Here is a 27,332-nt window from a genome sequence, read left to right as displayed (position 1 = left end):
TGTTGCGTTACCCTTTTCTTAATACCTTCATTCTCCTTTCATTTGGAGCTAGCGTAACTTGGGCTTATCATGCGAGTATGTTTTCATCTTGTCTTGTTTACATAAAGTTTGTGAAAACAAAAATACCTTAATGTTCATAGAGAAATAACAGAAACAACTCTTGTAATATGTGGAGGGCCTTCTCTAATGCACATGCCTATATACACATTTAAATTAGAACCTTTAGTTTGATCTAGACGGTTATTATATAGAGCAGTGGTTAACTTACAACCCATTAGACCCAATTGAAAAATAAAAATCCGAGAGTTACCTTTAATCTCTATTCGACTCAAACTTAGGCATAATTTTTCAAATAAACAACCGGTTATAACTCAATCATTCATTTCTCTATTGACCGTCTAGATTGATCCAACGGTTTCTATTCAAATAAGTATGCAGACATGTGCACCGCAAAAAAATAGGTAATATATGTAAGAGTACATTTATTTATCATGTTAGGCCCATTACCAAAACACTTAGCAAGGGGCTTAGGAAATAATTTTCGTCTCAAAAGAAATATTTTAGGGCCAGTCCATATAGCTATTAGCCAACCCATGTGACTAGATGGGTTTTCTTTTTCCTTTTTTTTTTGGGTTGTTGTTGTTGTGGTAAATTAAGTGAATAGGGTGAATGAAGAAAGTATTGTGTGTAGTACCAATAACTATGAGGAATAAGCGTATTTTTGCTTACCACTATAGTTATGATGTATGATATACATTCACTATACATTTAATTATTTGTTATGTGTCATTTTACTTCATTCTAGTTAATTTTCACATTAATTGTTACTTTTTTAATTTAAAAAAAAATAATCAAGGTTAAGTGAAGTGTATAATGAGCATACACCATAGTTTATGGTGGTGAGCAAAAATGCTCCCTCAAGTTACAAGACAATTACCATGTTTTCCTCACGATCCTCTCCGGTCTCTTCCACAAAGGCCACAAGATTAAGTGATCTAGACCTTTGAAATTTGATCTAACGGCTAAGGCCCCCTTTAAAAGTTATAATAATTTTAGCATTTGAATCAAATTTTAAGGGTAAAGATTACTTGATCTGGTGACTTTGGTGGAAGAGATCCAAAGATGATATATTTCCTTTCCTTGATTGCACATAATTAGATTTTATCAATTTGGGTTGTTTTTATTTTTAGTTTTTAACCAAAAAAATCAAAGTTATTTTTTTTTGAGTTCTCAAAATTTAGAACTGAAAACTAAAAATTAAAAATAAAAATAAAAATAAAAAATCAAACGAGTACTTATTTAGTTTAGCTAATCAATCTACTCCTCCACATTAAAAATTGACTAAAAAATACTAGTCCACACCAAAAATTATTAAAAATAACTAGTCCACAACATTCTTGTATATTTTTTAAGTTGAATATCAGAGTGCGCAACGAATAAGACTAACAAAATAAGAATATTATTAAACAAACGAGAATGCCAAAACGGCTACAAAACCTTAAGAGACTACATTGTGAATGACTTACACTCAAACTAAATTACAAGCTCTATTTATAGAGCAATAAACCTAAGAAACCCTAATGCGTAAATGCCAAAAATACCCTATTACAAAATCAAATCAAATATCTAATTAATTTCCTAAATAAACCTAATAAATTCCAACACCCCCCGTCAAACTCATGGCGGTACACGACATGAGTTTGCCAACAAGCAGATGTGGATGCAAGCCTCCAAATTTCGATGCCGATGCCGATTCCAATTTCCGATGCCAATTTCAATACGAAATTTCACCGGTGCAAGTACAAGATTCCAATGCCAGTGCAAATTCCATGCTAGTGCAAATTCACCCTTTCGAACAAACTCATTGTGGGCCTCCAAACCAGGCGCAACAGCAGCTTCAAACAACCAAGCTTTTCATGCCCGTGTGGGCTAAAACCTCAACTTTTCAATTTTTTTCTTCCTTTTCCTCCTTTTCTCGTATTTTTGCTTATATCTTGCGAATTGGATCTTCCTCATTTTGTTTAAAAATCATGAAGGAATAGATGTGATGCAAGTAGAGGTCAGAGTGCAGTTGCGGAGCCGCAGTGGGTGCAGACGGTTCAGTTTTTTCTTTCTTTTTTTCTTTTCCTTGCAAACAATCAATACCAACTAACAAATCTAACAAACGACAACAAAGGCAAACAAATTGATACCAACGAGAACGGATTGAACTCTAAGGATCGAACCCGTTCTGATACCAAGTTGAATATCAGAGTACGCAACGAATAAGACTAACAAAATAAGAATATTATTAAACAAACGAGAATGCCAAAACGGCTACAAAACCCTAAGAGACTACATTGTGAATGACTTACACTCAAACTAAATTACAAGCTCTATTTATAGAGCAATAAACCTAAGAAACCCTAATGCGTAAATGCCAAAAATACCCTATTACAAAATCAAATCAAATCTCTAATTAATTTCCTAAATAAACCTAATAAATTCCAACATTTTATAATTCCTAGCCAGCCCTTGAGTCTACAACATTAAAGTTAATTATTATTTTTTTGTCAAAAAGTTAATTAATATTTGGAATCACAATAATGTTACGAAAGATAGGAGCAAATATTCGGGAATAACACTATCAAGCACCATATATGCATCCAAAAGAAAAGCTCAGTAACGACCAGTCTCATCTGGAGGCCCCACAATTCCAAATCTGATCAAGTACAATATCAACCTGATCTCGCCCATTATTCCCATCTCGTTCACTGTCTCCGATCCGACGTTCGGGAGGTCCCGTTGACTCGCAAGGAACAGTGCGGTTGCTCTGTCATTCCCCCCTAGATCACCGGCTGCGATTCCACAATCCACAGTCCACACTCAAACAACCAAGTGGAAAGTACAAAGCCAGTGGAAATGAAGGTTGTCCGAAATCCGACTGTTGTTGTCCTACAATTTGTCACGTTCAAACAGTGTAAAAAATCGCCAACGAAATCAGAAAAAGGTCCAACGCCCAATAGGCTGAGGCGGGTTGGCACTTTACATAATACTGTCATGTAGCGTTACTGTTTTAGATTATAATATGCGTTTATGTTATTTTATTAGTGTACGTGTTATTTAATACTACTATTTAGTGATATTTCTTTTCATTTGTAATAAGATGTTTTACATTTAATTATCGTCAAATTTGAATCACTTTATTGCTAACCCATTGTGCGATTTAACCCACCTTTTTTCTAATGTAGATAATGTCGTTTTTCAAAATAAATAAAGTAATATTTTAAGGATGCGTTTGATATGTAGAAAATATTCTCCTAAAATTTTGTAATTAATGTCAAGGTCAGCAAGAAATGATGGAATATAAGGAGAAATGTAAACCTTCAATCCATGGAAAGAGTTTTCAATGTGCTGGGAATACAGCTCGGTACATCAAATGTTAAAATACAAATAGTTAAATATTTGAAGTTTTTTTTAACCACCTATATTATAATACTTAGTGTATCAGAGCGTATTTTCGGCACACTGAGATATTTTTCCCATCTATCATAGGTTCGGTATACTTACCTTATTTTTCGACAGTTATTACATATTTATTAATATTTCTTTCTTCAAACTTAATTTATCAAACATAGGAAAGGAGGTGATTTTCCAACTCAGAACTTCTTTTCTCGTACTCAACACAGCCTGAAAGTGTAATATACCAATCATTTGTATTATAAGACATAGAATATTAACATCACGTCACTACTACAAAATTACCTATAACTGGCGGTCCAAAAACCGACAAAAAACATATATTATTGTCGGATTTTAAGCAAAATCCGACAGAAAATGGATGCAGTGACAGATACACTAAGCGACAGAATTGCTAGGGTCAGGAAATACTCTAAAACCGACAGAGAATATTATATCCGCCAGGATTTCTGTCGGTTTTATCCGACAGAAAACACCAAATCCGCCAGGACTTCTGTCGGTTAAATCTGACAGAGAATTTATTAATATAAATAAATAAAATCATTCTTGTCGGATAAAACCGACAAAAAATATTTTAATAATAAAAAAAAATATTTATATCAACCGATAATTCAAGTCCTTCATAATCTTCGAAAACCTCAACATGCTTATTCTTCTCAGCATGTTCTTTTCTGGATTAATTGGTGTACACCTCTTCGATAATTCAGTTCATTTTTACTCCCGTGTTGTCCAAATAAGGTTTCCTTGGTAATTCATGAGTTTCACAAATTTAAATTCACCTAATACACATAAATGTGCCTACTAAAACGCCAAAACACGTTAGAAAACAAGTCACTATGATTTTCAATTATTGAGTTTCAAGTTCGAATTCCCTTATCCCCGGTAATCATAAATACATGAGTTGCATAACCAACGGTCTGAGCCATTGCTCAGAGCATTTCTCTTCTTCTTCTTCGCGGTCTTCATCGAGCCTCCCGTGCCTTTCTTGATCTTGTTCTTCTTCACCATTGCCTTCCGCTGCTTGCAATCCGAATGCTCTGGATTAGTATCATCATCATCCTCGTCACACATGGTTTGGAAATCTTTTTTCAAAGAATTACGGATCCTCTGCATCATTTCTCTGACATGCTTGACAGCCATTGTGTTCCTCTTCAGCGGATGTTTCTTCTTTGGATTGTAATTGCCTTTCTTTTCCACCTGCAAACTTGAGCAATTCGCCGAATAAATCAACATCCCAAGTAACACCCAATTTTTTCTGTGCAATCAAATTATGCAGTGTCACTAAACTAATTAACCCATGAAAGTTATCGACTTCTGCAAATAATTCCCATCAAAGTAAAAGGCTCTACCAAAAGCTAATTAACTTCTCCAAAAGCAACAAAACCCAGATTGAAAATTCCAACTTCTCTTGAAAGTTCATCACTTTATGAGCTTACCAATAAAAAAATTCACAGCAATCCACCAAAACCAAGAAAACCCAGTGTGAAAAATCACCTCTTTGAAAGTGTTGTTGAAAGAAATCCGGTGGCCGTCCTTCTCTGTGTCGACAAGCAGACTGAAGAAGGTCAAAATCAATTTCCCCTTCATTTTCTTCTATATCTTTACAGACTGGCTCAATGGGTTCTTCATCACCCCCATACACACACGCACGCATTTTCCCCAATTGAGTCGAGCACTTCTTGAAAATATAACAAGAAACCCAGAACTTGAAACCCAGAATTTTCTTCTCAATAATTTTCTCAGCATCCAAACACAAAACAAGACTGAAGAAAATAATCAGAACGACGAAAACATACAATATGTATATAATAAAGATGGAATTTTTCTCTTTAAGATGGGATTACCTTGAGAAGCAAAGTGAGCCTACTGGCCATTTCAGTGTTCTTCAAATTTGTAGGAATCATGTGCTGTTTACAAAGTGATTGAAGTTGCGACCATGGGATTCTGGCGTTTGAGCTTGACGGTGGATGAGGATGAGGACTGCGAAGAGGCGGCACTGGCTAGGGTGGTGGTGGAGGAAATGGTGTTGGTGCAATCGGAGAGAGGGTTTGGGGCTCTCAGTCTTCTTCTAGATGGCTCAGCTTCCATTTCTTTTTTCAGCTCCTTCATAGGTTTTATTTTGGAAAATGCTCATTACTGTCGGTTTTAACCGACAGTAATTTTTAAAAAAATACATACCGATAAAAAATTTTCACCTACTGTCGATTATAACCGACAGAAAAAAAAATATGGCCGCCAAATTGCTCCCAAAATTCCCTTCCAAAATTTTAAATTCCCTCCCAAAATTTTAAATTCCCCCCCTTAAAATTTTGTTACAATTTTAAACAATAAAATAATAATTGTTTGGTTTAATAAATAAATAAATGAAAAAATTAGGTTCACGTTATTCTTTTTGCTACTCCATTGATTAAAATCCTATTTTCAATTTTTGATCAAGGTTCTTAGGTATTAATAACATCATTAATATTAAACATTTAACGAGGGATTTTAAATTTATAGGATTATAAATCTCCTAAAATATCAAACATTTAATGTCAAAACAATATAAATATTAATATTAATAATAATATGATGAGGTGTACAAAGTCAAGGGAGCTTGATCAAACTTTGAATACTATTAAGGTTTTAATCAAATAATATTAAGGATTACGAACTGCATCCAAAGTATCCCTAAATAAATCATATGTATTTAAATAGAATACGTTTTAAAAAAAATAAATAAATTTGATCTTTAATTTAAAATATTTACACTAAATTTTTATACTTAGTAGTACTAAGGAAGATGAATACCACTAAATCGTAGTACTAATTGACACACCATTTTTAACTTCTCACCATTTCTTTTCTTACAGTTACACTCATCGACCCTATAAGAATGTATTGAACAAATTCGATCTTCAATTTAAAATATTTACACTAGTAGATAATTTTTTTTATACTTAATGGAAGTATAACATTAACTCTAAGTGTTTGTTAAATCTATCAATTTGATAGGATATGCATTCTACGAAACTAGTTTGAACGATCCAACCGTCAAATATGTGTGTATATACTCCGAGATCGCATACCTAAAAAATCAAAAAAAACAAAAACATTCAGAGATTAGGTAACATAACAAAAGTTTTCAACGGTTATAAACAAAAAATCATAATTTAACGGTTATTTTTGCTCCAATTTTGATAATTTTTTACAGCTACACTCCTCGACCCTATAAGAATGTATTGAACGAATTCGATCTTCAATTTAAAATATTAACACTAGTGGATAATTTTTTATACTTAATGGAAGTATAACATCATCTTAAGTGTTTGTTAAATCTATCAATTTGATAGGATATGCATTCTACGAAACTAGTTTGAATGATCCAACCGTTAAATATATTTGTATATACTCCGAAATCATATACCTAAAAAATCACAAAAAACAAACATTCAGAGATTAGGTAACAGAACAAACGTTTTTTACGGTTATAAACAAAAAATCATAATTTAACGGTTATTTTTGCTCCAATTTTGATAATTTTTTACACCTACACTCCTCGACCCTACAAGAATGCATTGAACAAATTCGATCTTCAATTTAAAATATTTACACTAGTGGATGATTTTTTTATACTTAATGGAAGTATAACATTATCTTTAGTGTTTGTTAAATCTATCAATTTGATAGGATATGCATTCTACGAAACTAGTTTGAACGATCCAACCATCAAATATGTTTGTATATACTCCAAGATCGCATACCTAAAAAATCACAAAAAACAAACATTCAGAGATTAGGTAACAGAACAAAAAAGTTTTCGACGGTTATAAACGAAAAGTCATAATTTAACGGTTATTTTAGCTCCGATTTTGATTATTTTTTACAACTACACTCCTTGACCCTATAAGAATGCATTGAGAAAATTTGATCTTCAATTTAAAATATTTACAGTATAACATTAACTCTTAGTGTTTGTTAAATCTATAAATTTGATAGGATATGCATTCTACGAAACTAGTTTGAACGATCCAACCGTCAAATATGTTTGTATATACTCCGAGATTGCATACCTAAAAAATCACAAAAAAAAACATTCAGAGATTAGGTAGCAGAACAAAAGTTTTCGACGGTTATAAACGAAAAGTCATAATTTAACGGTTATTTTTGCTCCAATTTTGATGATTTTTTACAGCTACACTCCTCGACCCTATAAGAATGTATTGAACAAATTCGATCTTCAATTTAAAATATTTACACTAGTGGATAATTTTTTACACTTAATGGAAGTATAACATCACCTTAAGTGTTTGTTAAATCTATCAATTTGATAGGATATGCATTTTACGAAACTAGTTTGAACGATCCAACCGTCAAATATGTTTGTATATACTCCGAGATCGCATTCCTAAAAAATCACAAAAAACAAACATTCAGAGATTAGGTAACAGAACAAAAGTTTTCGACGGTTATAAACAAAAAATCATAATTTAACGGTTATTTTTGCTCCAATTTTGATAATTTTTTACAGCTACACTCCTCGACCCTATAAGAATGTATTAAATAAATTCGATCTTCAATTTAAAATATTTACACTAGTGGATAATTTTTTATACTTAATGGAAGTATAACATTAACTCTTAAGTGTTTGTTAAATCTAGCAATTTGATAGGATATGCATTCTACGAAACTAGTTTCAACGATCCAACAGTCAAATATGTTTGTATATACTCCGAGATAGCATGTGTAAAAAGTCTCAAAAAAAAAACATTCAGAGATTAGTGAACGGGACCGTGAGTGAAAAAAAAAATATTTAAACCATTTGTTTGTTTATTTATTTATAATCAATATAACATTTTAAATAATAAAATAGTCAATTTCTGTCGGTTATAACCGTCAGAATAATAAAATAATAACCGCCAGAAACTAAAATAATAAAATAGTCAATTTCTGTCGGTTATAACCGCCACTATTAACTTAAAAACTGACAGAATACGTTAAAAATATTTAAAAAAAAAAAATTCAAAAATACTGAGGGTTAAATCCGCCAGGAAAAATCCGCCAGAAATTTCTGTCGGATATATCCGACAGAAAGTAACTTTAATCCGACAGTAAATAAATTATGTGTTGGATACTTTTTATCCGTCAGAATGACTTATTAACCGACAGGATCATCCGACACCTAAAGCTAATATTGTAGTAGTGCGTGATCGGCCTGAAAGTGTAATATACCAATCATTTGTATTATAAGACATATAATATTAACATCACGTGATCGTAGTTTGGATGTAACGAAAAATTTCTAGAGGGGCAAAGAGAGAATTTAGCAACATGGATAAAAAAGGGAAAAAGGGTAGAAAGGGAATATCAAAAGTACGATATGGGAAAGGTATCAGGCCGTGTTTACATAACCGGAATGGAATACGAAGAAACGGATTTGCACCTTTTCCGAGGCATTCACCCGTTTACCAAACATTTCAGTAATCGGAAACAAGGTGGGGCTCACACAAAATCAGGAATTGAACTCCTGAATCTCCCGGAATTGGATCCCCTCCATAGAGGTGGTATTTGGATTCCGTGGAGAAGCCTCCATCAGGAATTCGACTTTTCTACCCAAACTAACCTTGTCCTTATGCCTTTCAGCAGAGGCCGACTCCTGCTCAATCCCGTCCACCGGCGATGACGGGGCTCAAGCTGACTGGTTCAGGATGGGTTTCGAAGATGTAACTGGTGAAGAACAGGTTGTCATTGGCGACAATTGGGGAAGGAAGGAGGTTCGCTCCAACATCGAGCGCCAACCCAACCCGTCATGCTCGCCATCTTTTGGGGGATGGTAAGAAGATTATCAGGGAGCAAGGATGACGGGGTAGTAATAAACTTAGTTTTCATTCCGATTGAAGTGAATTAGTAAACAACTTATATGGACTCAACATCATTCCTACTCCGATTCCAAACAGTTTTAGTAAACAACTTCAACAAGAATCTGATTCTGATTCCACCTCATTTCAATTCCTCTTCAATCCAATTCCTTCTCAATTCAATTCCTCTCAATTTGATTACGGATTAGTAAACGCGCTATCAGAGTTTTTGCCCTTCTCCCTCTCTCTCCTCTCTCCTCTCTCCTCTCTGTGCTCTGTTTCTCTCTCTAAAAATGTGAAAGCAGAGAGCAAAGGAATCAAGAGTGAGAGAGGACGGAGGAAGCAGTGTGGGTCCGGTCAAAGAAGAAGAAGAAGAAGAGAGATAGAGAGCAGAATAGGCGTAGATAGACCGTGGGAATCTCAGAAAGAAGAAATAAAATCTCCAAAAAATAAGAAGAATAAAAAGGAAGAAAAGTTATGGTCTTTAATTAGGGTATCTTCTTGAAAGACCACCATTGTTCTTCAATCATTCATTCATTCTGCGTATCCGTACGGTCTATCCACTCCTCTCTTACTCTCTCTCTCTCTCTCTCTCTCTCTCTCTAACACTCTTCGACTTTCGATTTCGATTTAATTATTGTTGTTGTTTGGTTGGATTCAGCTGAATTTTAGATTTTTATACAATTATTTTAGTTATATAGATTGTTATACGTATTATTTATAAAGATATAGTCTGAAATATATACTGGAGTTTAGCAATGGAGGAGGCTAGGGTTTCAGGGGACACTGGGAATGGTGCTCCCACCGAGGGGGCGGTTCGGCCCTCGTACTGGTTGGATGCTTGTGAGGACATACCGTGTGATGTAATTGGTGATTTCGTGGAGTTCTGTGAACCTCCAGTTTGTGGTCCTCCTCCTGTGGTGGTGGCGGCTAATGGCAATGGCTGCAACCAGGAGGAGGATGGGTTGGTGGGCGGTTTTTTCGGGGGGATTGATCACTTTCTCGACAGTATTAAGAGCGGAGCTGGCCTCCCGGTGTGACTGATCCGAACTTGGATGTGAATGCCAACGGTGTTATTGGCAATGCTGCTGTTGATGGTTGTGCTAAGATTGAGCCACCTGTGGTTGTGCAGAGGGAGAATGTTGATGACTCGGTTGGACACAATGTTCGGAGAGGAGGGAGGAATTTGGAGGGTGATAATGGAGAGGGTAAGGGTGATTGGAGTGGTTATCACACGTATGGGAAGAGGAGGGGCAATGGGGTTGTGAGGGAGAGAGATATGGATGGTGAGGAGAGGTTCTCTAAGAGGGTTGCTTTGGATAATGGTAGGAATGGGAGGTATAGTTCCGGTAGAGGGCAATATAACATGAGGGACAAAAGTTTTAGCAGGAAGAGGCCTCGTGATTCCGAGGATATTGATCGGAGGGATAGAGATAGAGAAGATAGAGATCGGATTAGGAGAAGAGAGAATTATGGTAGTTATAATAGGAGGGAGGGTGGTAGAGATAGGGAGGCAAAGGGTTATTGGGAGAGGGATAAATTGGCACCAATGAGCTTGTTTTCCAATTAGGATGTTACGAACCTGATCATAACAAAGAGGGTAGGATAGCCGATGTCAAAAAACAAAGAATGCAATGGGAAGGCTGACAAGAAACCTGAAGAGGTTAAAGAAAAAACTCCCGAGGAACAAGTCAGGAAGTATCAATTGGATGTGCTGGAACAGGCAAAGAAGAGAAATACAATAGCTTTTCTTGAAACTGGGGCCGGAAAGACACTCATTGCCGTTCTCCTCATGCAAAGTGTTTGCAATGATATGCAACAAAAGCAGAACAAAAAGATGCTCTCTGTATTTCTCGTTCCTAAAGTTTCCCTTGTTTATCAGGTAATGTATGCGCAAGTTTAAGTGTTTTTTTTTTTTTTTTTTTTTTTTTCGCTTAGAAGTACTTTATGTGGCGTCCATCCATTGCAATTTGCACCTTTTGAGTTTATGATACATTTGTCTTGTTCATATTCAGCAAGCAGAAGTTATTCGTGAGCGAACTGGTTTCCAAGTGGGCCATTATTGTGGTGAGATGGGCCAAGACTTCTGGGACACCCGAAGATGGCAGCATGAATTCGACACAAAACAGGTAGGTCTTACCATTTTAGTTATTAGAACATATCCTGTATATTTTGTTACTCATCTTATGTTCTGAGCACTTTTACTTTCTAATGATATTTTTCTGTGAAACATTGTGGTATCATTTCACTCACTATTACTTTGGTCTGCTTCGCTTATGAATTTTTAATGTATACTAGCCGATTTCATTTTGTTTTTTGTTTTTTTATTAAGGAGTGTGATTAGTTTTTAAAATTTAAAAAAGAGTATGAAAAAATGATGGTGGGACAGTTTCTCTTAATAAATGCATATTTTATCTTAATATTACATAATTATTGTTTTTTGTTATTGTGTATCAAAAGTGAGGGTAAAATAGGAAAAATAGGGATATGATTGTCATTTTGTCGCTACTAGACCCATCCTATTGTCTTATTTTCCCACCCACATTAAAAAGTTAAAAAATTAAAATCTTATTTCCCCACCCACTATTATTCCCAAAATAACCTTTAATATATACATACATATGAAATTCTAAAATTCTCTCTTAAAAAATATAACAAATAATATGTAAAAGAAAACCACTAATTAAGGTTTGCAAATTCAAATGGAAACGACAGAGGTGTCCAAATTCAAAAGAAATCGACAACGACAAATTCAAAAATACGATTGACAAATTCAAATGACCTACACACAAATTATTCTTCTACAGTTTCAATGGAAACATAATCGTCTACCTCTTCCGTAGAAGCGTCACTTCCACTTGTTTAACCATTGATATTTTTTTTACTTTCTCTGAATGAAAGGAGATGAAAATATGAGTTAGGGTTTAAGGTAGACAAATCATCTCCCATGTCCAACTTTTTAAAAAAAAAAATTAAGCAAAACAAGATAATTAATGTCCTTATTATTCTTTTTGCAAATGGACAAATTTGTAATTAAAAATTGATTAAAAGGTGAGTGGGAAGATAAGATATTGGGGTGGGAATAACATCACTAAAAAATGAGGGTAAAATAGGAAAATAGGGATATGATTGTCATTTTGTCAAAAGGTACAAAATTACTATTTTGCGATCCTCCTGTCAATATTGTGTATTCAAAAGTAAGGGCAAAATTGAAAAAAAAAGGGGAAAAAAGTTGACAAGGGCTCTTCTCTTAATAGAATAGATTATTTATTGTAAGTTGTTCGTAGTGTTGGCTTTCGTCATCTAATTTCTGTCTGCATAGTTGCCCCTCTAATGTGTCTAGTGCACATTAGCAATTGAGTGATAGTATTATAGGGGGAAAAGTGAGAAAGAGTGCAAAAAGTACACTGGCAGTGTACAATAACAAACTTAAGTTTGAAAATACAAGGAAATGAAATCTAAACCGAAAAAGGTGGAGAGCAAGAATTTATCCAGAAGAATAACAATCCCGAAGTGTAGCATTAATTTCTAAAACTGAAAAGTTTGAAAATACAAGGAAATGAAATCTAAACCGAAAAAGGTGGAGAGCAAGAATTTATCCAGAAGAATAACAATCCCGAAGTGTAGCATTAATTTCTAAAACTGAATGTCCCTTGAAGAATCCTTTGGGTTTTTAGCTAAAACGTTTTGCATCCAATAGCAATACGTTACTGTATCAAGAATAGAATGTCAATAGCTCGACTCCCATCATTGAATCTGTGGCTTAGGATGGTTCCTGCTCGGTCCTCGGTTCCTTGATTACAATTTGACATTTTCCCCTGCAGGTTCTGGTAATGACAGCTCAAATTCTGTTGAACATTCTGAGGCACAGCATCATAAAAATGGAATCAATCAATCTCTTGATTCTGGATGAGTGTCATCACGCTGTGAAGAAACATCCATATTCTTTAGTGATGTCTGAGTTTTATCATACAACCCCAAAGGAGAAAAGACCGTCTGTATTTGGAATGACTGCTTCTCCCGTTAATTTAAAAGGTACTTTTGTTTTGTCGAGTTACGACATCGAAAATTCAACTCTTGTTTATTCATGGCAATGTTTTAAATCACTGTATATTGATGCTTCTTATAACTATGTTCCATTCAGGTGTTTCCAGCCAAATAGATTGTGCAATAAAGATTCGTAATCTTGAAAGTAAACTAGATTCCATAGTTTGTACCATAAAGGACCGCAAGGAGCTTGAAAAGCATGTTCCAATGCCCTCCGAAACAGTGGTGAAGTATGATAAAGGAGCTAGCTTATGGTCCTTTCATGAGCAGCTAAAAAAAATGGAAGCGGAAGTTGAAGAAGCTGCAAAGTTCAGCTCTAGGAAAAGTAAATGGCAGTTTATGGGAGCCAGAGATGCTGGGGCCAAGGAAGAGCTGCGCCAAGTGTATGGTGTTTCGGAAAGAACATAAAGTGATGGGGCTGTTAACTTAATTCAAAAGTTGAGGGCTATTAATTATGCGCTCGGTGAACTGGGTCAGTGGTGTGCTTACAAGGTACCAACTAATAATTTTTCTGCCTAAGTTAGTTATATAATCATTTTATGAAACTATTGCTCATTCGGTTTCTTTCCTAGGTTGCACAATCTTTCTTGACAGCTTTACAGAATGACGAGAGGGTGAACTACCAGCTTGATGTCAAGTTTCAGGAATCCTACCTGAGCAAAGTTGTAAATCTCTTACAATGTCAACTATCAGAGGGAGCTGTTTCAGACATGGAAAAGAAAGTAGCAGATTCAGAGAATGGTGTTTCTTGTGATGGAAATGATCCTGATGAGATGGAGGAAGGAGAGCTACCGGATACTCATGGTTAGTCGGGTGGTTTACTTTTTCGAGCATGCTGTTCAGCATTCATTCCCTGAGTTAAGGAGTCCATTTGATCGACACTTCTTCTAAAGTTATCTCTTTGTGTTGTGTAGTTGCCTCTGGTGGGGAGCATGTAGATGTGGTAATAGGAGCTGCTGTAGCTGATGGGAAGGTGACTCCAAAAGTGCAGTCACTGGTAAAAACACTTCTCAAGTATCAGCATACAGAAGATTTTCGCGCAATCGTCTTTGTTGAGCGAGTTGTGTCTGCTTTAGTCCTTCCCAAGGTTGTATCTGTTAATAGATATTGTTCTTTTTGAAAAAAAAAAAATGATGCATAGATATTATTTGCCTTTTTTGATTATTTCTTGTTTCAAGTTCCTCACCCAATAGTGTTCTTCCAAACATGCAGGTCTTCGCGGAACTTCCTTCTTTAAGTTTTATAAAGTGTGCTAGCCTTATCGGCCACAACAATAGTCAGGAAATGAGAAGCTGCCAAATGCAGGACACTATTGCCAAATTCAAGGATGGCTGTGTATGTATAAACAAAAGTTGAATGGAAGACAGTCTTCATGATTCAATCTTCTCCGGTCTAAAACTTTCTTTTACTTCTTTGTAGGTAACATTGTTAGTTGCGACTAGTGTTGCCGAGGAAGGACTTGATATACGGCAGTGCAATGTTGTTATTCGGTTCGACCTTGCAAAAACTGTTTTGGCTTACATTCAGTCCAGGGGTCGTGCTAGAAAACCCGGGTCTGATTACATCTTGATGGTGGAGAGGTACTTAGTTGCTTGGGCTCCATATTACCATTAATATCAGTAATGGTCACCACTATGGTTTTTCACATAACAATGGCTAATATTACTTAAGTGTTTTCTGTGTGAACAATTTGTCACTTTGTACTTTAATCTGGTCATTATCTTTTCCGTATGATAACTGACATCAAATTCCCTCTTCTTCTTTCGGGTGCCCTGTAGAGGAAATCTGGCACAGGAAGCATTCTTAAGGAATGCCAGGAATAGTGAGGAGACTTTACGGAAGGAAGCAATAGAGAGAACTGATCTGAGTCATCTGAAAGATAGTGCTAGGTTAATTTCAGCGGATACAACGCCAGAGACAGTGTACCAGGTGGAGTCAACTGGTGCTGTTGTGAGCTTAAATTCTGCTGTTGGACTCATCCATTTCTACTGCTCTCAGCTTCCCAGCGACAGGTTCTTCTTTCATCAGAGTAATGTTTTTGCCACAGCAACTATAATAGGTCCATATTACTGATTTTGCCTTAAATCTGTTGTTCAGGTACTCAATTCTTCGTCCTGAGTTTGTTATGGTGAGGCATGAGAAGCAAGGAGGTCACACTGAATATTCATGCAAACTTCAACTCCCTTGTAACGCACCATTTGAGACACTTGAGGGTCCTGTGTCCAGTTCAATGCACCTTGCACAGCAGGCATGCTTTTGTTTTTTACGATCATGATACCTTTGCTTCACATTATCCAAGGATTTGGCTTATCTTTTCCTCATCATGCAGGCTGTTTGCTTGGCTGCTTGCAAGAAACTCCATGAGATGGGAGCATTTACTGACATGCTCTTGCCGGACAAGGGAGTTGGGGAAGAAAAAGAGCAGGTTGACCAGAATGATGGCGGAGATCCACTTCCTGGAACTGCTAGGCACAGAGAGTTCTATCCCGAAGGTGTAGCTGATATCCTCAAGGTAAGTTCATCCTGCATGTCATATGCTTTAGATTTATCTTTTCTGATATTTGGTTGAAGGTTCGTGCTTCTTACGTAGATTTGTTACAGAATTCATAGTTTACTCTCTGGCATTTCAGGGAGAATGGATCTTATCCGGAAGAGATTTGGGCTGTGACTTGGAATTAATTCATGTTTACATGTATGGCGTGAAATGTGTAAACTCTGGCTCTTCAAAAGATCCTTTCTTGACTCAAGTTTCGGACTTCGCAGTTCTAGTAGGAAATGAACTGGATGCAGAGGTACCTTGTTGCCATTTTAGGTGTGATGGTATCTGTTTCTAATTCCCCATTCTTTGCTAACTCGTTTTCTGTTAATAGGTGTTATCGATGTCGGTGGATCTATTTATCGCTTGAACCATGACCATAGATGCATCCCTTGTTTTCAGGGGTTCAATATGTATTACTGAAGGTCAGGTTGATAGTTTACTACCCTACTTGAATGTGATTAATTTTGAAACGATTAACTGTTTAGATTTTAGCTACAGATTTTTAATCAAATTTTTAATTTCTTGTGTACAGTTGGCATCCCTTAAAAGTTTTCATGTAAGATTAATGAGTATTGTACTGGACGTGGATGTTGAACCTTCCACCACTCCTTGGGACCATGCAAAGGCTTATTTATTTGTCCCTGTGGTTAGCGATAAGTTTGTAGATCCTATGAAAGAAATAGATTGGAATCTGGTTGAAAATATAAATGGTGCAGAGGCTTGGGACAATCCCCTTCAAAGAGCTTGACCTGATGTTTGCCTTGGCACAAATGAGCGTACGCTAGGTGGAGACAGAAGGGAGTATGGTTTTGCAAAATTGCGTCATGGCATGGCTTTTGGACAAAAATCCCATCCAACCTATGGTATCAGAGGAGCCGTGGCACAGTTTGATGTTGTTAAAGCTTCTGGATTGATTCCTGATCGGAATGCCCTAAAAATTAGAAAGCTGGTGGATTTTCCCAAAGACAAGTTATTTATGGCAGATACTACATGTGTCAGTGTAAAAGGCTTGGTCGGGAAGATTGTGACAGCTGCTCACTCAGGGAAGAGGTTTTATGTGGATTCAATATGCTATGATATGACGGCAGAAAGCTCTTTCCCCCGGAAAGAAGGCTACCTTGGCCCTGTGGAGTACAGCTCATATGCTGATTATTACAAGCAAAAGTATGATACGCTTTTCCATTCTAGATTGTCTGATCTTTTTTTTAGTTATTTTAATATGCCTTTTTAGATTTATTATGGTAAACCTAGAAACGAGTCGATTCTTAATGGATGGCTGATGTGCCCAAGATTACGTGCTTGAAGAAGGGGAAAGCTAGGTGGTGCTGGGTTCCTGAGTAGCATTTTGTTTTTAGAATTGTTAGAAAGTGAATGAAAACATATTCATTTTCATTGCAGGGGTAATGAAAATTGTTTTCATTTTTCACGAACCAAACACCACCAAATTATAATCTGGAAGGAATTGCTTTCTTCTTTCTTCTTGCACAATATAGGGTGCATTTGGCTTTTTGATCTTTCTTTAAATAGGTATGGAGTTGAGTTGGTCTATAAGCAACAACCTCTTATAAGAGGGCGCGGTGTCTCATATTGCAAGAATCTCCTCTCCCCGCGATTTGAACACGCAGAAGGTATGCTTCACTTATTACGCTTAAATTAATTTACATTTCACCTATTTTTTTTCTTTTTTGAGTTAATGGAGCTTTTATGCAGAACAAGATGGTGAATCTGAAGAAATTCTTGACAAAACGTACTATGTTTTCCTCCCTCCTGAGCTGTGTTTAGTACACCCATTGCCTGGATCACTTGTCCGTGGTGCCAGAGACTACCATCAATAATGAGAAGGGTTGAAAGCATGCTGCTTGCAGACGAACTTAAAGATATGATAAACTATCCTGTCCCTGCTTCAAGGTATTTTATCATCTCAAGTGCTTAGTTTAACTGGCTATTAATTACTTGGTTAGCGTGTGTTACCTACCTGTCTACAGATCTTGGAAGCCCTGACAGCTGCTTCGTGCCAGGAGACATTTTGCTACGAAAGAGCAGAGCTTCTGGGTGATGCTTACCTGAAATGGGTTGTTAGTCGATTTCTATTTCTTAAATACCCTCAGAAACACGAGGGTCAGCTTACTAGGATGAGGCAACAAATGGTTAGCAACATGGTTTTGTACCAGTATGCATTGAAACAAGGACTTCAGTCATATATTCAATCAGATCGCTTTTCTCCATCTCGGTGGGCTGCTCCTGGGGTGTTACCCGTCTTTGATGAGTATACAAATGACGGAGAATCATCCTTGTTTGACGAGGATAATCCTGTAGGGAAAATGGATCGCACTGGTGATGTATATGAGGATGAAGAGCTGGAGGACGGGGAGCTTGAAGGTGATTCGAGTTCTTATAGAGTCCTCTCTAGCAAGACCCTTGCAGATGTTGTTGAAGCACTTATCAGGGTTTATTATGTTGAAGGTGGGAAAAATGCTGCTAACCATCTCATGAACTGGATTGGAATTGAGATAGAGCTTGATCCCGATGGGCTAGAGTGCATACCGAAGCCATCTAGCGTTCCAGAGAGTGTACTTAGGAGTGTCAACTTTGATGCCTTAGAAGGTGCTTTGAATTTTAAATTTAATGATAGGTTCTTTTTGATAGAAGCCATTAGTCATGCTTCTCGACCATCTGCTGGAGTATCCTGTTATCAGCGGCTGGAGTTTGTTGGTGATGCCGTCTTAGATCATCTCATTACAAGGCACTTGTTCTTCACCTACACAAATCTACCTCCAGGCAGGTTGACTGACCTGCGAGCTGCTGCTGTTAACAATGAAAACTTTGCACGTGTTGCTGTGAAACATAATCTCCATGTGCACCTTCGGCATGGGTCGAGTGCCCTTGAAAAACAGGTACTCAAATCCCTTTCTTACCCTTAAAACTTTTGGATTTTCATACTTGAAGGGGGAGCTGATGGTACAGATTAGGCAGGTTAGCTGCCAGCATAGAGCCTAAATCCTAATTTAGCGTTTTTGGATTCTGTTTACAGATTAATGACTTTGTGAAAGAAGTCGGAAATGAATTATCAAAGCCAGGGTTCAACTCCTTTGGTTTGGGAGATTGCAAAGCTCCAAAGGTTCTTGGTGACATTTTTGAATCTATTGCAGGTGCCATTTTTCTCGACAGTGGACATAATACTGCAGCTGTTTGGAAGGTAGATCTCACTCAAGGCATGTAATCTGCATTTTTACTTTTCGATGTTCTTTGGTGATGAGTTTGGGAAATTAATCCATGAATTTCTGGTTTTTCCGTCTCTGTGGCCATAGGTCTTTCAGCCTCTGTTGCAACCAATGGTTACTCCAGAGACACTGCCAATGCATCCTGTGCGTGAGCTGCAAGAAAGATGCCAGCAACAGGCTGAAGGCTTGGAATACAAAGCCACTCGAAGTGGAAATGTGGCTACAGTCGAAGTCTTCATTGATGGCATCCAGATGGCAATTGCTCAGAATCCTCAAAAGAAGATGGCACAGAAACTGGCTGCTAGGAATGCACTTGCTGCATTGAAAGATAAGGAAACAGCTGAAACAAAAGGGAAGGAAGAGAATGGGAAGAAGAAGAAGGGTAGTCAAACATTTACCCGACAAACCTTGAATGACATATGCTTGCGTAAAAATTGGCCCATGCCATCCTACCGGTAAGAAGTTCTGAACACATCATCAACACTTACTATCACTAGAGAAGTACGTGGAATCAAGGATAAATTTGGAAGTTGTAGTTTTGTAGGGATTCAAGCTTTTCTAGCTCTTATTCCATTTTAAATTTAGTTGGTTTTCTATTGTCTCAAAACGTTTGATATGTTTATATTTTTAGGTGTGTAAATGAGGGTGGCCCTGCACATGCAAAGAAGTTCACATTTGCCGTACATGTGAATACCTCAGACAGGGGATGGACAGATGAATGCGTCGGGGAGCCTATGCCCAGTGTTAAGAAGGCCAAGGACTCGGCAGCAGTTCTTCTTTTGGAACTTTTAAATAAGTTATACTCATGATGGCATGACGGGTGCTGGTGTTTGCAACTCTATTTTTCTGGTTGTGAATGCCTCAGCATTGCTGTTTACCAAGAACAAGCTGTAACTTACCTCAAGCGTTCTAAATGTACAGCTTATCGAATTGAATAAAAGTAGAAAATGCAAGCAGGAAATTATTTTAACAAAGTTTCATTTAGCTGGTTATGATTGGGGTCCAATATATAATGTGGTTTTACCTATCACGAATATATGCACCTGATCATTTGGTTTAGTGGCAGTCAGTCTCTGCTTTATCGGATTAAGTCACAAGTTCTAGTCTTGTGAACCAAAAGTATGAAACTTCAGCTTCTCACACAAGCAATACGATGTAAGAGAAGATTTGGAAAACAACATTCTCTACTGATTTCGTTCAACTTCATTAATCAACCAAACAATCACCAATCACTATCCAGAACAGAAAAGGTAAAACTGGGGAAGTTCTGCATGAAATCTTCCTTCTGCCATTGACAAAATGACTTATCTGTAATTAGTGGAATGTTGTAGCTTGTGTGTTTACCGCCTTAAGGTGTGGAGTATGTACTCAGCATAAAGATCCCTGCACCAAAACATACAAGTTAGACACTGCATCAATTTATAATCTCTTTCTTAAGCAACAAGAAACATTAGATCTTCGACCGCCATGTCTCGGAAGCTTGTGGTTCCTAAAGATAAAACTTACATTGAGTACTGGATAGCTTCAAGAGCAGTGCTAACGGGCAAAAAGGCGTTTACTGCAACCTCTTTGTTCTCATTCTTCTTGTCTATACAGTATGTTAAGAAAAATGGTGCAACATCTAAAGTGATGCATTAAGTTTTAAAGTATGATTGTGAACTGAAGGATACAGTCTTCAAAGAAGCGACGAATCTCAGAAAGGCGATGAGGGGGTAGGTCATTGAGCTCAGTGAAATGTCTGTACTCTGGATCATCTGCGCAGACTGCGATGATCTTATCATCTTTCTCTCCCTGGATTAAAAACATGAATCAGTAATCGTGAAAGTTCATGCACAAAGCTGAACAGTTACAGAAAGAAGTAGTAGAGGCTCAACCTGATCAATCATGGGCATTACTCCAATGGCTCGGGCTCGCAGAAAGCAACCCGGAAGTACAGGTTCCTGTTTATTCATCGATTTATATAAATACTCATCAAAACTGCATTACTTATACTCATTATTTTGCTACGTTCTAATGGAATTTTGTTAACGAAATTTCTTTGAAATGATGACGTAAAAAAATCTGATAAATCACCTGCATGAGAACTAAAACATCCAGTGGATCATTGTCTTCGCACAGGGTGCGAGGGATGAAACCGTAATTGTGAGGGTACACCACCGACGAATATAAAATCCTATCAACCTGAGAATTTATGTAAAACATTTAAGGACCATCTGAACTTAGATACTAGAAATATGCAGAAAGTAATTCTCAAGGTAATTCAGAGCTGTGAATTTTAATTTCACACCTTAATCAGTCCTGTTTTCTTGTCAAGTTCATATTTGACTTTGCTTCCCTTTGTTATCTCAATAACCTGAACCAATCCAACAAACAATTCAATTAATTAGCAACATTTTATTAATAGCATTTAGGATTTCCTCTAGTCACTTGCTTTGGCTCAAGTTATTTGATACGGAGCAGATACATACAACGTTGAAAACATTGGGTGCACTAGGTCCTGCAGACAAAGATTTTGCATCATGATCAGTTTCTTCCAGGGATAAAAAACCGAAACAAAAGAACAAAAGAAAAGAGCTAGTGAGTTTAACGCTCGCTCTCTACCCTCCTGCACTTCCGTAAGTGCGTAAAAAACAGTAAAATATTCAATTTAGTGTGCATGACTAAAAAGGCGCGTCAAAATCGCTACCAAAAAGAAAGGTAAAAGCAAAACGTAGAGATCTATTTTAGGGTAAAACTGTAGGTACCAATTTCAAGATCATGCCAAGGATGTGCAGCAACTGATCTCCTTGACAGAGATGAAAGAATCCTCTCATTCAATTTGGGAGCTTTTTGGGTTTTAGTTTCTTCTTCCTTTCCTTCAGACATCTCTAACCATATGCAGGTAAAAAGTAAAAGGGTTAAGGTAAAACATCACATGCAGCTAGCAGTAAAAAAAAGAACATTCAGACAACAAATAGGATATTGATAAGTAAACAATGAACAGACTTGAGTAAATCATTGCATGGGAGGACCAAATTACGAATCCAAATATTGAGGTAAATATAACAGGATTATAATGGGTGATTAATATGGTGATTTACCCTTAATCAAAGACACGTTTTTTCTGTAAAAAAAAAAAAGTGATGAACAAGAACTACCCCATAAAAGACAAGATCGTTAATTACAAGATTAGGAAGCCTAAACAAAGATCTAAAGCAAAAAAAAAAAAAAAAAAACAAGGGTTTTGGTAATAATCATGGTTTATTTACGATAAAACAAAATACAGAATCATGAGTTGAGGCAAAAATATGATATACGCACTTAGAAGTGCAAAAAGGGACTGGTTGAGGCTCCCGGTGTTTGTTGATGTAGAAACTTGAAATTAAGATAAAAAGGATTGAAGAGCAAATGTGCTTGTAACTTGTAAGGATGGAATGATTGGATGGAATGATTGAATGAATATACAAAATGTTTATATATTAGGTGGGGAGGGAATGGAGGTGAGAAATGAGGGGGTTGGTCAAAACTTTGAGGGATTGCGTCGTGTCTGCCTATGAGTGAAGGTAGCTAACCTGCAGACCCACCCCTTACGTTGAACCTTCGAAGTTGGTTAATTTTCTACTTTTTTATTTTTCAATTTATTATTTATCTCTACTAATTAATAAAATTCTCTTTGTCAACCAAAAGATGGTGAAAGGACAAATTAGTCTTCTATCACACAAAAAAAATGATGGGCAATAATGTAATTTCACAGGTTCAAATTTTCTAAAAAAATGTGTTTATACACACAAAGTGTGTAGGCAAATGCTAGTGTTAAATTATGAAAAATAGATTCAAAAGATGAAATGAAATTCGGTTTCTTGTTTCAACATACAAGGGCTTGAACTTCGTTTGTTAAGAGCATTTATTTTGCACTCAAAATTGTGTTTGACTCTTACTTTCCTATTCCAGTTCTTGAGGAATGAAGTGCCTTTTCTCAATCTTCTAGATCTACATAAACTTATTAAACTTGTAAAATTAATTTAACAAATTCCTCTAAATAAATAAAGTCCCCATTGTGGATGCAAATTTCGTCTTTCCTTGATTGACGAATCTGCACCTGCAAAATAATAACAACTAAGATAAAGGCCAAAAGCCTCACGTGTCCACGATGAATTTTTTTTGGGGGGGGTGGAGGGTGGGGGAGGGGGGCTTTGGCCGAAGAATCTTTAATGCCAAAGTTATAATTCTGTAAAGAATGTGTTTAAGTGTTTGTGAGAAGCAAACAACCTCTTTAGGGATAGGTCAAGCTTTTTTGAATTTTGGAGATAAATGGAGTATTTATAGGAGAAAGGGAGGAGATGGGTCGGCCTTTTAGGGTTGAGAGGTGGCCGGCCCTAGGGTGGGTAAGAATATTCTAAGATAATTGTGTAAATAAATATCTTAGAATAATTAGGTAAATATCCTAAATAAATGGGATTATGATAACTTACTTGAAAGAAGTATCCTTTGATTAGGAATGTATTTATGATAAGAATAAGGGATTATTCTATTATAAATACGTTTGACTTTTCCTACGGGCATGGGTGCCTTGAGTAGTTGTTGATCTCTACCTGCTCTACCTCAGCTACATGTGGTGAATGAGGCTGCTCCTTGCTCATTTAATAGGGGCAGTCTTGTCTTTCTTGAGAAATAATCCACGTGTCAACTCCATGATTTTTGGGATTATTTTTGGCTCCACAAATGCTCCTACACCTGCTGGCCTGCTTGTAGGAAAGGGCATGAGGTGTAGGAATCCAAAGCTGTAATGGAGTTTGTGTCCCAATTTGATGTAGATTTCCTCTCTGACGTGGAATTTAAATTCTTCTATGTAAGGGAATATGTAATTGCCACCAAAACCTATTTAAGTTTGCGTCAAGCAGGGGGTTAAATAAATCTGGATAATTAAAACCTCACAAGAAAGAGAGAAAGTCGGAGGATATTTGTTCCCTCTCCCATAGCAATCTTCTTCGCTTGCCAGTGTAAAGAATTGTATTTCGTTGCTTTTCTTCTTTTCCAAGGTAAGAAAAAATTAATTTTCTCCTTCTTGATTTTTTGGAGCCTCGGGGCTTGAATTTTTGGCTCGACGGGGGTCGAGAAGTAGTGAAAAGTGGCAGCCATCGGGTTGCTGCACTGCTGCTATGGTAGCCATGCTGTTGCAGGAGGCTTGGCTTTACAGAGAGCCAAGGGCCTGGTGTGGCGCAGCTCAGCTAGGCTCTTGTGGACCTGGGCGCTAGGGTGCCAGTCTTGGGCTACTCAAGATGGGCCACTACGTGCGAGCCCATGTGGCTAAAGAGGCTACTGGGCTTGGGCATATGCATCGTGGGATAGATGCAAGAGAGAGGGAGGCGTGGGGGCTCCAGCCCTCCTTCCATTTGAATTGGGCTGTGAGGGGAAGAAAGGCAGCTCTGGAGTGCCTGCCCCCTGCCATGTAATCTAGGCTGCTGTGCTCTTTAGGCTAAGGAAAGGAGACCAGGCTGTGGGGCCTAGCAAGGCTACTGGGCTCCTACGATCTTGATCTTGAATTTTTTTTCTTTGAGCAGCATTCTAATAATTTCTCCTTGCACCATTGTAGGATTTTCGAACATATCTTCATTGAGCGGATTTGCAAGTAAGCTAAGCTAAGCTACTTCAGAGCTGCTCATGTCAAGGTAGGTTCTGATAAGCAGTTCATGAACTTCCTTGAGATGTTTAAGCACGTAATTCTGTCAACGGTTCGCGTGAAGTGGGCCAAGGATGGTAGCTGCCGTGAGCCGTGCGATTCTAGAAGAGCTATCAAGTTTAACCCTTACTACTTCGTGTTGGGGTTCACCTTTCCTATGCTTCAATTTTTCTAAGAGGTGATCTACTCCATGAAGTGTGCTCCTGCTCAGTGCTCTCTAAACGCAGGTTCTTTGACTTAGACCTGACTGCCAACGAGTTTTGGTATTTCTTTAACATAGGTCACATTGATGGTGTCGGGCAGTTGAGAACTTGCCATAAGTTCCTCAATTACTTGAGCAAAGGGGATCATGACTGGTTTAGGGAGACCCTTGAGTTCAGCGGAGAGTGGAAATCTGACTCTTTGCCTGGGGGCGCGTTCCGACAACCTTTATCGATGGAAAGTAAGCTGTTTAGTCTCTAAGTTGCTTTATACTTTTGCTGAGCTTTCTTTTGATTTGTCTTCATTTGTTTATGTAGATTCGGAGTTTGGTTCAATTCCTAAGACTTCTTCAGACATGAAGAAGGTGCACATCGCTTTGGGGATCCTTGCTGAATACCATGAATAACGCTGGTTGCTTAGTCTTCTTTGTAGGGAGAAAGGTGAGCTACCCTCATTAGAAGAGATTAAGAGGATTAAGGGTAAGGCATTTGCTCGTTTGATCGCCACTATGAAGCCTACTGCAAACGAAGGTGGGAGAAAGAGATCTTCGTCTCCTGCTCGAGAGCTGTTGGTGGAGAAAAAGCTAAAAACTTCCTCTGCTGCTCGCAAGGGTTCGTCCACTGCTGAGAGGGTCGTGATTGACTTAACTTTTTCCAAGGGGAAGAAAAAAGCTGCTGGATCTAAGCCTGTGAAGCTTGTTGCTCCTAGGATTGCTATAACTATTGCTGACAGGATTCCGTATTGGAGAAGCTCTGTTATGTCCCATGTGCCTAGGTTTATTCTGAGGCAACCTTCTGTGCCCAAGTTTGATCTAATTCCGGAGGTGCGTGCAGTGGAAAATAACAAGGATGGTGATTTCACAGCTAAGGCGGTGCCAGGGTCGACCTCTCCTGTTAAGAAGGAAGCGCCTGCCCGCATAAGCAGCAGTGATCAGCCTGCCGAACCCGCCTTAAGGGAGTTTTCTGAGATCCATACGCTGTTGAAGCCCAATCTGCTTAAGGACACAGAGGCATGTGCCAAGTTTGTTGATGGCGTGAGTAAAGTTGTCTACTCTAGTTTCTTTGCTAGGTGTGAGGCTCAGTCACGAAGAGGTTCCTTGCTTGCTATGATGTAGAAATCTATGATCTTGGCAGCCGAGTACACATGTGTAGAGCAGGATGACGCCAAGGTTGATAGGGAAATAGCGGTAGCCATGGTAAAAGAAGCTTGCTTGGCTGCTGATAAAATTAAAGAGTTGGAGTCTGAACTTGCCTTTCTGAAGGGATTTGATGTCTCTGCCCCTACTGCTCAGCAGCTTGTGATCGCTCGCCAAGAGATCAGTGACTTAAAGGTTCATCTTGAAGCTATTTGGGGGAGTATGGCATTGCAGAGAAGGAGATTGAAGTCCAAGTGTTGCTAGTACAGGACGTTGAGCATGCCATTTTAGAATTTTGAATTGCTCGTGATGCCAAGGATGTAGAGCTGCTTGCCATGCATAATGACGTGGTTTGACTCAAGAAGCCTACCAGTAGACTTGAGTCCAAGGAGGTGGAGCTGCAAGGAGCGTTGTCTGCTAACGAGAACCTGAAGAAGGAACTATATGAGTTGCAGAGTGCTCGTACTGACCTGATTGAGGAGAATAAGTAGTTGAGGAGCAAAAAGTCCAGTCTTGTGGTTGTCCTTGCCCAAGGTCAGGCTGACTTTTACAAGCTTAGCTGCATAGATCATTTACTTGGCATGCCATCTGACTATGCCTTATCTGATAAAGACCTTGAGCTTTTTACTATTTCTTCCAAGGATATGCTTAAGTTTTTCTTCGAGAATGCCGTTGGTGGAGCAGGTGAAGATCATGCCGCCCAGGTATGTATAGCCAAAGATGGTGCAACCTAGGTAGAGGCGACTGATGACAATGCTGCCCAGGATGGGGCAGCTGTAGATGAAGGGCGGAAGGTTGATGTTGCTGAGAGCGATGCGATTGCTGAAGATGTCCAAGCTGTTGATGAGTAGTTTTTTTAGATAGGCTTTAGGATTTACTTTATTTTCCTTTCCTGCTTTGCTTTTTCCTTTACTTGAACTCTGTTGGCCTTCGTGCCAATTTACCATTTTGTTAAAAATTAATAAACTATTTTTCTTCACTTCACCCTCGCCTTTTTGCCTTGCTTTAAGATTTTTTCGTAGAATGAACAATCGAGTAGGCTGTTTTAAGCAAAGCAGTCAAGCTCGTTTTCATTGCTTTAGGTGCCAAATTCGGGTTATCGGGTGCGAATCTTTGCTTGCTTGAGGCATATTTTGAAACTTATAACTTGCAAGGTTGAATGGCCTCCGTAGTTGCATGTCTCATATCGGTGGTCCATTAGATCTTTAATCACAAGGTCGTTAATGAAGTGTGC

The 27,332-nt window shown here is 37.8% G+C and overlaps 1 protein-coding gene and 1 pseudogene across 1 annotated transcript; one reads left to right on the top strand and one right to left on the bottom strand.

Moving 5' to 3' along the window:
- The first annotated feature begins 9,906 nt into the window (after positions 1–9,906).
- LOC103439453 (endoribonuclease Dicer homolog 1-like) lies at positions 9,907–20,095 on the top strand (annotated as a pseudogene).
- A 174-nt stretch (positions 20,096–20,269) lies between these two features.
- LOC103439488 (soluble inorganic pyrophosphatase 1) lies at positions 20,270–22,543 on the bottom strand. The gene is made up of 9 exons (XM_029104805.2): positions 22,404–22,543; positions 21,848–21,970; positions 21,572–21,600; positions 21,391–21,456; positions 21,177–21,284; positions 20,978–21,043; positions 20,774–20,894; positions 20,610–20,691; positions 20,270–20,486 (listed from the first exon to the last, which is right to left on the bottom strand). The coding sequence occupies exons 2-9, from the start codon at positions 21,966–21,968 to the stop codon at positions 20,444–20,446; spliced, it is 636 nt and encodes a 211-aa protein (XP_028960638.1). The 5' UTR covers positions 21,969–21,970; positions 22,404–22,543; the 3' UTR covers positions 20,270–20,443.
- Between the last annotated feature and the right edge of the window lie 4,789 nt (positions 22,544–27,332).

The sequence above is a fragment of the Malus domestica genome, chromosome 07, assembly GCF_042453785.1.
Source record: "Malus domestica chromosome 07, GDT2T_hap1".
NCBI lineage: Eukaryota > Viridiplantae > Streptophyta > Magnoliopsida > Rosales > Rosaceae > Malus > Malus domestica.
This window is presented reverse-complemented; position numbering and strand designations above follow the sequence as displayed.

What these genes read in the sequence shown, in the direction of transcription:
- LOC103439488 (XM_029104805.2), bottom strand. Translation starts at nt 21,968, where the DNA reads ATGTCTGAAGGAAAGGAAGAAGAAACTAAAACCCAAAAAGCTCCCAAA. An exon ending in TCGTCGCTTCTTTGAAGACT is followed by an intron (nt 20,692 to 20,773) that starts GTATCCTTCAGT and finishes CATACTGTATAG; the next exon opens with ACAAGAAGAATGAGAACAAA. An exon ending in GAAGCTATCCAGTACTCAAT is followed by an intron (nt 20,487 to 20,609) that starts GTAAGTTTTATC and finishes GTTTTGGTGCAG; the next exon opens with GGATCTTTATGCTGAGTACA.